This window comes from Phlebotomus papatasi, chromosome 3 (assembly GCF_024763615.1).
Source record: "Phlebotomus papatasi isolate M1 chromosome 3, Ppap_2.1, whole genome shotgun sequence".
In the NCBI taxonomy this organism is placed as follows: Eukaryota; Metazoa; Arthropoda; class Insecta; order Diptera; family Psychodidae; genus Phlebotomus; species Phlebotomus papatasi.
Window position 1 is genome coordinate 36,309,504 of NC_077224.1, and position 12,103 is coordinate 36,321,606.

The window sequence follows — 12,103 nt, forward strand, 5'->3', positions numbered from 1 at the left end:
CCTTGAAATACCTTCATCTGTACCTGGGTACCTGGGAATACCTTGAAAGCCTTGAAAGCTTGGTTCTGAAAATCAAGAAGAGGAGTGGTTTGATGAGACAAGACTGTATTTCAATGGATGACGAAACTGGCGTTAAAGGTGAATCTAATCAGCTTACTGGGTGGCAGTTTTACTTAGAGGGTCTAGCTAGCAAATTCCGGTACAAGAATTCCCAAATTCCCGAAGAAGTACATCTAGTCAGTAAAAATTGAAATGAGTCGCCCCTTATCAAATTTTTAAATTTTACAAAAAGCCAAGAGGTGGATAAATGTGCCGCTCACGGTTCACTCGAGTGACGATCTGTCGATTTTGTGCCAGTCTGCCGCAAATAAGTTTACAATAATAGTGTTTCCAGGATACTACATTAAAATTTACCATTGTAATCACTGGAATTGTCTGAACGAATATCTGAATCTTAACGTCTGTCATAAGAGAGAACTGACATATAAATCCGCCGATTCTTCGCTAAAATCGTGCAGATCTGCCGATTTTTGTTAAGGAACAATGCATGTTCAACATGCTAAACTTTCGATTTCTGGCTAAATTGTACCGAACTGTCGATTTCTTGGCAAAATAGTGCCAATCTGTCAATTTTTACCTTCAGATCGGCACAGTTTGCCAATCGCCGCTCACGGTGCACTCTGAGAGCCACTTATTCACCCCTTGCAAAAAGCTCTTTAAGTTTTAAGGATCAGTGGGAAACCCACACTGTACAGCAGTAACGTTATTTTGTCCTTATTAGAACATTATTTCGTCCTTTTAGTCAAAAATAAACGGATTGGGTCATCGGCGGAGGAGTCACTTTGGTCCTTAGAGATTTTACCTGATCTTCACAGTTTCGTATTTTTTTGCATTATAAAGAATAGTAAAACTCCCGCAATGTCTCTTATGCTGTCTACGTCTACACACTAGAAGCAATTTTTATACAAAATTGCCTTTATTAAAAAAATCTGACGTTTCTGTCTACGAGGATAGGGGAAATTTTCTTTAAAAAGCATTTTTTTTTAAAGAAATATTAGTGTGTAGAGGCCATTAGATGAACTAGAATATCTCTTCGTTCGACAAACATCCTTCGAAAATTTTATAATAATCTCTTTATTTGAAGTTTTTTATCTTTTGAAAAAGTTGCTGTATTCAGAACGGCCCTTGTGTGGATTTGCCCCAGTTTTCCCTATTAAATAATTTTTAATAAACTTTTAAGAATAATGAATCACGAAATCGAGTATTTTACGAATTGTGACTTACTTCTTACTCTTTTTTTCTTTCTCTTTTCATTGTTTTGCTATCATTAACTTATCTGACTTTTTCCTAAAGACTTTGCTGAGATTTTGGTAAAAATCAGCACAAAGCTTAAAAACGTCCCTGTATTTAATATAAATATATTTTAGACACAGTCATTAGAAACATGAGAATTTCTTCTTTCTAATTAAATGTGAAATACTTTATTGGAGAAAATAAAAAATTGCAATCAGTGCAGTGAGATATTGACCTTGAATTATTATGCTTACGCAGGAGATTAGGGACTAAGCTCAGGGTTCATAACTAATTATACTGTTTATTGACCTTTGACTTCCAAGAAATTTTAATACGCGTGAAACTACTAAACAAATCTAAGATTCTAAGTTATTTCAAATAATCAAGATCAGACTTTTCAATTATGCTTTTTTATAGTAAAAAACTAAGATATTTTTATTTATTTGTGTCTGCTAAAAAATAAATCAATTCATAAATTTTCTTTTAATTGAAATACGGAAGAAGATTTTTTTGCTTCACTCATCAATAAATAAGTTCTATAATATTTCAAGAATGCTAATATTGTTCAGTATGAAGAAAGCAATAGAATTGCTAGAAAAGATATGTAAGTGTCAATATTACAAAGTCTAATTAAAAATTCCATTGATTAAAATAATAGCAATGAGGGAGAGAGAGATTAATCGGCGAGAAAAAAGGCGGGAAAGTTTCCCTGGTCACACAGAATCAATTCTCAGCTCAATCCGCTTCTCGGATTAGTCACAAAATCACAGTCCTCGTGAAGTGTGTGCTTTGTGGTCCAGTTTTGTGTTCAAGCAGCTCTCTGGGCAAATAGGGAAGTGATTTGTTATTGAGTGGAAGAGTGGGAAGAAGTTGGGTGGTGTGTATCCTTTGTAAGTGCAGTGTACTTCATCTTCCTGTTTGTCGTCAGGGAAAAATCGCATTAATGCGATTTTCCTCATTTGACTCGTTGGCAAGATGCTGGAAAAAACGATCACGCTGAGTGTCGATCAATTAAAATGTTTTGATGAGCTGAGATTATTGCTCCAAGGTTTGTCAGCGACACAAAGAAAAATAGCAATGTTTTCCCCAGCTGTGTTGACAAATCTCCTAAACTAAACTATACACTTCTTATCATAATTATTTTCAGATTGCCCTCTGCTCGTAATTCGTCATGACAATGAATTCCTATACAAATTCCTATGCCTCATGGACTGGGATGTCGTCAAGACTTTTCATCGGATCATTGCTTTTTATAAATTCCGAGTAATTGACCTACCGAATATTCTTTAGAGTTGCTTTTTTTAATTTTTCATTACATTGTTTATTATTTATTATTGTTCATTATTCTCTTTTTTTTACAGAAAGACAATCCGAAATACTTTCTCTTTGGTCCAATTAGTCTTCTAGAAAAGATGATTAGGACAAATGCAAAATATCTTCTTGATACTCCTGATCGATACGGAAGATGGGTGTATGTGATTAAAGTTGGTGAGTACACAAATCTTCCAGCAGAAGTAACTTTCTCAATTTTCTCCAGAACTACCCATTTGAAGTTAGAAAGCTATTCGAAAGTCTATTTAGAAAATCTATCGAAACGGATCTCGGTTAATCAATCAAAAATTCGACAATGTCGGAGAGAGCGTAAATTTTGCAACGTTTTTTTTTGCAGTTTGACTTTAAAATAATATCCAAAAATTCAGTAAACTATTGATGAAACTGGGGCAGAATTAGTCAGAGGAAGAATTAGACAGTGGGGTGTTATTTAGCTTAGAAAGATTGTTGATCACTGTAGGGTAAGGCTTACAGGCTTCGCACACACTCTGGTTTCGATCAGTTCATATTTTTATCCCATGACTCTGACCTATCTATTGCATATAACGATGCGAATTTTCTAATTGTTTGCAAAGAGCTGACCTACCATTTCTCATCTCGTTTCATGAGCTTAATAATGATCTATCTTATGGCTAAGAAATGACGAACTAGCTTTTTGCAAACAAAGAGAAAATTTGCGTTGTTTGAAGGTTTACTCTGTGCGAACCATGCCAACATTCCCCTAGTCTTAAGACATATTTGAGTGCATGCGAAGCCTGAAATCCTTCCCCTTCCATGTTTTTTTTTTAAATTGAAATATTTCCCACGCAGATTCTTATTTATCTCAAATTACCCCAAACGTATTTTTCATGTTGAATAATTTTATCAAATAATATACTTTTCAGAATCTGTTCTGTAAACAATAAGTAATTCATCATCTTAAAATTACGAGAAAATTAGTTGAATAAGCAAATTTAGATTATTTATAGCTACAATTGAATAAATAAGAAATAAAAACTATAAGAATAATATAAATCGTAAGATATCTAGCAGGGCAATTTCAATCAATATTACTATTTCAAAGTTTTAGAGGTTTTTAATAAGAAATTTATCTATCTGGTTCTCTGGAAAAAATAAACATTTTTCAAAAGTGTTACAAGGTTTAATTCGATGCTTCCTAAAATGATTTTAGATTTGGATATCCTTCTTATTTACAATTATGCACAAAAATCAAATTTCTAATACATAAGCTTAAAGAATTCTTGTTGGGTACTCAGAGTCCCAAAAGAGACAAAAAATATAAGACAGTTTTTGAAAAATGATTTTTTATATATTTGAACCACACAAGTCCAAAATTCCCACACTCACCATTTCAATAGTTCAGAAGCACCTCAATATCACATTAAATTACTTTATAGTATGATCCCACTTTAACTAAATAAAATCAAGGAACAAATCGTTGCGTCTCAAACTACCTCTGTCTCAAAAATACCCGCTCTCCCTTAACAATCTATTAGGAAATTATCATCGATTCAGTAAAGAACTTTTTAATTAGGAAAAATCTATCTATGAATGAAGTGAATTAGTAGTATAATTTTATTATGCGATCATTCAGGTTGTATAGAATAGTTACTTAAGTGACTAATTCATGTATTCCATTTAATATCACAATGAACAAATTGATATTTATATATTTTAATATTGTAATTATTTCAGAGTTCCATAAAATCGAAGTATTTGATCAATTGCAATTCACAAATACCGCAAGAATAAAAGTATTAATTTACTTAAAGTGGTTTATAGTGGGGTACCGATGGTGTTACTCATGCCACTACTCTACTAATAAGAACTTTGGTATTTTCCAAAATTTGAATAAATAATGATCTTTATGGCCTCTACACACTAGAGAAATTTATGTCCATACTGAAGCAAGTTCCCTACGTTTGTATATAGGAAAAACTCTTTAATATGGACAAAAATTTCTCTAGTGGGTAGAGGCCATAGATCGATCTTTCAATATGAAAAATTCGAAAATGACCCCCTTGACAAAGAATCGATCCAATTTTTAGATTAAAGGGCCTTTCCTCTTTCATGTTGAAACACAGTTTAATTTGGTTTAATTAATATTTCGATTTTAATACCGTATTGTAAGTTTTTCGAATTTTCTTTAAACGCTTTGCTCCTTCTGTATGTATTCTGCCGCTGTTAGTAAAACCACTCTTGTTGCTTGCTGGCTTGAGTCTGATTTATTTAGAAAAAAATTAAAGCTTTTATATAAATTTTGATACTTTTCTGAAAAAAGACTCTCTGGTCTTCTTGAAAAAAGAACTTTTTGTTAGTCATGATTACTCAGAGTAGATTAATCTAACGTCAAAAAAAAAAACAAATTATTTCCTATTAGAAGATGAGTTAAACTAACTTGAACCATGGATTTTTTGTTGCTTTGATAAAAATTTATTTTGAAAGGCAAAACGTGTTGCAAAATACGCCAAAAACGTAATTTTGTATTAAATTTTCCAAAACCCCAATTTAGTTTTTTTTTTAAATCTTCAAGAACGGGTTTAACTCATCTGTTAACAGGGAATAATTGGTTTTTTTAAATCAGATGAATCTAGTCTGAGTAATCGTTAAGTATTAACGAAAAGTAAGTATTTTCAATAAACGTTTTCGACAGTCAGGTCCTAACGGCCGAATTTTTAAATTTTTTAAATAAAAAATAAAATAAATTAAATGAAAAATAAATAGTAAAATATTGGTGCTAAAAAACGATTTTTAGGGGACTCAAGGACGAGTTTATTAAAACAAATTCTAACCCTATGTTTTTACTTTCTCCGTGTTTTTTTTTAGATTTTCGTTATAAATCCTTAAATATCCTTTAATAGCATTAATAACATTAATAGGTCAATTATTCCATAAAAAAATACGAATCAGTGACAATTTTATAGAAATTCACCATTAAAACATTCAAATATTGACCACCGGTTGAGTCGAGGAACCGATCGACTCGAGGGCACTTTACCTTATTTGCCGATTTTTACACTTTTTTAATTTTTGAATAGGGGAAATGCTTCTAATTTTGTCCAGTTTCTTATTTTGGACACTTTGAGGATAACATTGGACACTAAAAATAAATTGATTAAAATGATGGATTTTTATTGCAATATTTGATGAATAATGAATTATATCTAAATATTTGTTCCTTTTGGAATATTTTAACACTAAATACGTTAAAATTTGAATATGATTTGAGTTGAAATTGCTTTGTTGAAAATTCAGTGTGAGGAATTGCTTACGAGAAATATGACAGAACTTCGTGGCTTACTTCAGTCTTATTTAGTTTTGGTGAAGTACTAACAAAGTTTGTTCGCTGTTTTTGAGTGATATTATTGAATATTCATTGAATATTGTGTTGATTCGCGTTACTGATGATTTGTACATTTGACCTGAAGTGAGATTTGCCTTGTGAATTATATTTTTCGTGTGAAAAATGGGAAATTTTTTAAGACATTCACCAGTGAGGTGATGATTCTTATTTTGGACAGGTGTTTTTCTCACGAAATTTCGTGAAGTTTTAGCTTTTGTGATGACTAGGTTGGACAAATGCCTGGAGAAATGAAGGAGCATCATCTCTACGAAAGAGATGCAGTGAGAAATGCCTTGAAAGGCTCCCGGAAAGGGCAGGGAATGAGCGAATCCGCACGTACTTGGAGTACCGAAGTCAACTCACTTTAATGAATGATATGGAAAGTTTCTGGGCTTCTTGTGACATTCCACGTTTCCCTTACATGACCAGGAAGAGGACTTGGTAAGATTGGTTCATGAAATGAAGAACAATGGGCATCCTGTTGAGGCGGATTATCTGTCCAAATTTACAGACAAGTTGTAAAAATTAATAACCAAGTTTTCCAAAATAAGAGTCAAATTCACCTCTACATATCAATTCATTTTTAAACGTATTAAAACTAATTTTAGTAAAAATGAGATGATAAATAGCTTGCCAAGTTTCTAAACAATCCTTCTGAAAAGAGAGTAACAAGAAAAGTCAATTAGTATTGAAAATATGGCACTTCAAACTTAGGATATCGATGCTTATATGCAGACTGTCCAAAATTATAAGCACTTCCCCTATAGTGCAGTGGGGGCAACAACAGCCTTGCCCTGCCCCCCCCCCCACATTGGGATTTTAATTATTTCTGAGTTTTTATAAACTCATTTTTGTATTGACATTGTACAAACGACCAGTAAAACATCAAATTTGAGTAGTAATTTACAATTTTTAAAGCAGTAGAATTTTCATGAAAGTTTCGATCTTGACGGATAGAAAAATTAGCCAATTTTTGGAAGGATTTGTATTTTTTCACTGAACAAACTAATTTTTTTTTGCTGACCAAATATATTTTTTTTACTTTTTAATTTAATGTAATTCAAATTTGAAAATCGTAATCGAACTTTAGTATACAATCTTTACTTATTTACTTACTTAAAGTCTTTAACGTCTTTTTAATTTACTTTGATTTTTTGATGATTCTTCTAATAGATTTTGCAAATATCTTTGAAATTTTGAATCTATATGAAAAATATATATTTGCGTATAAGAAAAAATTGGAAAAATTCATAAAAACTTATCCCAACAAATAGACGAAAGTTTTTAAGTAAGTACGACTTTTTTCTAATGACATTGATATTTCGAATATAGTTACTTCAGAACGCAAAAATGCTGGTTTTTGTTAAGCATAGTTAAATATTTATACTTTTAATTTTCAGCACGTTATGTTGAGGCCAGTAACGTCTATGAAATAGCCCAATTAGACGATTTGTGGTTTTCCGCAATAATTGATCATCCGGACACAATTAAGAATGGCGTTTCTGTGTTAATTGATGCCAAAGAGTATGCAATTAGAATGGCTCTGCAATTAAAAAAACACAAAAGAATAAAATTGTCTGTTTAAATTCCAGTGTCCCATTGAGACTGGTTTCCTGGGTAACACCAAAGCATTCCCGAGTAATGTCCCAGAAGTCAGAGATTGCTCCACTGCAGATTACCTACCACATTGTAAATTCCTCCAAAGCTATGAACCTTGGTGTTAAACTCGTCTTTCCACTTCTATCAGCCGAAGCAAAGAAAACCATTCATTTCCACTATACAGACTGGGACTCTCTGCATCAGTGGATTGGGAAGGAGGTGTTGCCTGTTGAATATGGAGGAAATGTAACACAGATTGACTACGAAAAGCTCAGGGAGAAAATCTACAAGAATGAGGACAAAATCCTCGAGAATATGACTTATGGCTTTGTGGATCCTCAACCTGAAAATTGGGATAACAGATGCTCATAAAGTATTTATTCTGAGGCATTTTATGTAGAATTGTTTAGATACTTTTTTTTCTTATACATTTTTCCACATAATAAAGTCCACTCTTTGCCAGAATCTCTTCTCCAAAGCACCTTTTCTTTTATTCCTGGTATTTGAGGATTTTCTTGGATGGCTTTTATTTACTTTTCCTATTTACCGTTATTTGCCAAAAGCTCAAGGGGAGAAAAAAAGCTCAAACATATTTGACAAATTCAGTGTAATATGTATAGGTATATCGTAAACAGAAAAAATGCACATCATTTTATTCCAAAAACTAAACTTTGAAAGACTTGGAAAATTTTATGACACTCACTTAGCCAAAGTGTGACATGAAAAGCATCTTAACACCTCGAAAGAGAATCCCTCTTGAGATTTCCATAGAAAAACATTGCGTGATTGAAAACATGAAGCTGCTTTTTTTATACAGCTTCTGTACACATTTACCTGAGATTCTTTACAATTAATTTCAAAAATTCCAATGAAATTATTTTTTCTCACATAAATTATTTGAAAACCGGAAAAATAATGATGTTTTTACAAGAATAGAAAAGTGCTTGGTAAAACCATAAAATGTAACTTTAATGTTTTTCTGTCTTCGATATACTTTTTTCAAAGAGAACTGCTCTCTCGCGGAGTTCTAGCAGTTAAAATAGCTGTCGTTTATATCAGTTAACTTTTTAACGACGAGACACTTTTTACGGACTGAAAATCAACAATAAAAATTAAACTGGGAAACATAATCAATGATAAGTCTTACATCTAACCTTGGAAAGTCCAACAGAGTCTGATTCGGTATGTTTTTTGCTTCTATGAACAATAGGGACAAAAATAGCCCAAAAATTTAAGTAAGTTTTCTGACAATACCAATGAATAATATTTTTCGCTTTAATGAAAAATATTACGTATGAGTATTGTACTTTTTATTGCCAAAAGGGTTTTGCTTAAAAAAACTTAGAAGTATAAAAAATAAATAAAATAAAGTATGAATTTGAGAATTTAAAAATTCGCCATTTTTGAGCTTAAATATTTACTAAATAGCAAATAGCTAGAGACTTGCAAAAAAATTCTAGATTCCTTCAACTTTCTACTTTACAATAAAAGAAAAAAATAACTTTAGGTAGTCAGGAAAAATTATTTTCTTTATGGGACACCGGCGTTCCATTCGTCCTTAAAGGGTTAATTGAGGTGGTTTAAAATGGGATAGCCAAGTAGTAAGTTTGAAAAAAAAAATTAATGCTACTACTGCTAGTTTGTAGATAAATAACTCAATTTATAGATAAATAGTTAGATGCTTACACCGTCGACACTTACTTCAAAAACGCAAAATTTTGAAACGTACATAGAAAAAGATATTTCGTAAAATTGTTTGTAAATGATTATGAATTCCCACTGGGGACTTACAAGATGCTCGGAAAACGTAAAACCCATTAAAAATTTGTAAAATTTGTACATTTTTCACAAACGACCTCATGTTGAATATTTTTTTGTTGTCTTTCAAACATTCTTTCGTACATTTTTGTTTATCTGGAAAAACCTTACAAACAAATGACAAAATTTTACGAACGTTTTTTATTTATTCAGGAATATTTACAATCAAATGTTTGTAAAATAACGAGAAATGCGCATCAAGTAATCATGTGGTGGACAAAGTTTGCGAAATATATAAAAAAAGATTTATGAACTTTTTAGTGGGTTATACGATTCACGAGCATTTCGTAAATTTCCAGCAGGAATTCACAAATATTTGCGAATAATTTTACAATTTTTTTTCCGTGAAGAGTAGGAATTGTTGGCTTATTGCGTCCACTGCCGTCTTAGCGTATAGATGAGAAACCTTCTGACCTGAACAAAATTATTCAATAGCAGGTTTCTAGCTTCAATATGCCGTCTAAGCAAATTTTGAAATGTTATTAAACGATCAAAGAAAGGTTGAGACGATTAAAAAGATCGAATGAACTTACTTTTGTCACATCTGCATTATAACAGCATTTCAGAAGATTATGATACAGCTAGGTTTCTCGTCGCTTCTTCATTTTTCATAGCGGGCGCTTTTTATACTAACACTGAGAAAAATTTGGATGGTATTTTCTACAAATCGTGTCTTTAAATTCTACTGCCTCAAAAGATAGTAGAAAATACCATCCTCCATATACATTTTCCGTTAGAATCTACCAACTTGAAATTTAAAAACTTACTATCCTATGGATATTAAATTCTAATAGCCGGATGGTAAAATCTACAATCCTCCTATAGATTTTACCTTGACCTATCTTAAATTCTAATATCCGGATAGTAAATTTTACTAGCCGGATATTAGATGTTAGAATTTAACTAGAAGACAGTAAAATTTAACGGTAGGATAGTAATTTGGATGGAAATTACCATCCAAAACAGTAAAATTTACCATCCTGCTGTTAGAATGTCATCTTGGAATATCTTAGGTGACGATGCAATGGTTCCCGATATGCTTCGTATACATTATAGGAATTCGTGGCGCAGCTGGAAGATGCTCGACCATCATCACAAAGGTTCGGTGTTCAAATCTCGGCGCAATCGCCCATGTTGGAAAAGATTTTCAAGAAAGTCTCTCAAACAATGGCCAAAGATTAATTAAAAAAGGAAAAAGTAAATTTTTCAAAGATTTTTCATTCTTCAGCTTGAAATCCATCTGGCTAGTAAAATTTACTATCCTGCCAATAAAATTTACTATCCGGCTAGTAAAATATACCATCCGGCTATTAAAATCTTCTATCCGGGGATATTAGAATTTATCATCCGGCTATTAGAATTTACTATCCATAGGATCACCATAGAGACATCCATAGAATAGTAAATTCTAAAGGTGAGCACGTAGATTCTACAATTTTTGACAGTCCGATCTAATATCGCGTTTGCTGAGTGACTTTTTTACTATCCGCCCATTAAAATTTTGTATGGAGGATGGTAAATTTAACCATCCACATTTTTCTCGGTGAGGGAAAAGCACCCCGGATCGGAATGTTAAGAGACATGCTCGATATTTAGTTGAAAATACAAATCTCAAAATACTATTTGGTATTTTTTGTGTAGGGCAAAGTTGTACAATTTGGACAGGGCTTTTTGTCTTGATAAATTTAGTACTTCATTTTTATTTGTATATTTTTAATGCTTTAGTTTTATAATTTGGTTCTTTGTGCTTTAAAACAAATTTTGTACTGTATTTATCAAGAAAAAGTCCATGTCCAACTTGTACCGCCGAATTGTCCAACTTGTAACACTAACTTCAAATTATATCACTTTACCCTATGCTAATTAATAAAAAAATATATATGTAATTCCAACGATGTACTCTGTACCTCGGACTGTCACGAATGTAATCACGTGTCTCCCAGAAAATTAATTTTGTAAATTAAATCCGAAGTAATGAATTGCATTCTTGTGACAGTCGAATGGTAGGTAAAAATCATGTAATAATTATTAAAAATTTATTTGAATTTGGTGCAATAATATGGTAATAACCAGACGATTCGAGGAACACTGCCGATCGCTGGTGCTCTTCCCTTATAGTCATTTAAAAATTTTCTAAATTTATACATAATTATTTTGTTATTGAAAAATCAGACATAGATTCCAAAACGTATAAAATCCGAAAATCGAATAACGTAAATAAAAGCGTAGGTAGACGAAAATGGAGAAGCCTGGCAGTATTACTAGGAGTGCTTAAATGTGTGTAGGTTACAAATTTATGTTATTTATTTAATTATTTTTATATAAGTGACTCTGGGTTAGTAACAGTTTATACGTGTAGGTTTTCGGTCATGATAGGCCTAGGGCATGAGACCTGGTTATAGAAAGGGATGGGTGGGGATTGGGATATAAAAAAAATAGACGAAAATGGAAGAAGATTAATTACCAATTTTGCTGAAAAGGATTTCTGGCTACACGAATCACTTTTTGGATTTCTCGAGTTCCATAGAATGTTCCTCGGGTAATTGACAAGGATTTTCATTTGAATACCTCTTGTGAAAACAACAATTTAGGAGTGGACCGGCATGTTTGTGACATTTTTTATGTTTTGACTTTAAGGCATTATTTCCTAAACTCAGAGAATTATCTTAAAGCTTTGTACAGTAGAGCCTCGCTATAGGCCATATTTGGTTCCAGATT

The 12,103-nt window shown here is 32.1% G+C and overlaps 1 protein-coding gene across 1 annotated transcript; it reads left to right on the forward strand.

Annotated features, from left to right (window-relative positions):
- Window positions 1-2,013: 2,013 nt before the first annotated feature.
- LOC129805513 (clavesin-2-like) lies at window positions 2,014-8,045 on the forward strand. Its single transcript, XM_055853477.1, has 5 exons — window positions 2,014-2,341; window positions 2,441-2,556; window positions 2,655-2,781; window positions 7,369-7,492; window positions 7,561-8,045. Exons 1-5 carry the CDS (start codon window positions 2,269-2,271, stop codon window positions 7,937-7,939), a joined length of 819 nt encoding a protein of 272 aa, XP_055709452.1. The 5' UTR covers window positions 2,014-2,268; the 3' UTR covers window positions 7,940-8,045.
- Window positions 8,046-12,103: the final 4,058 nt, after the last annotated feature.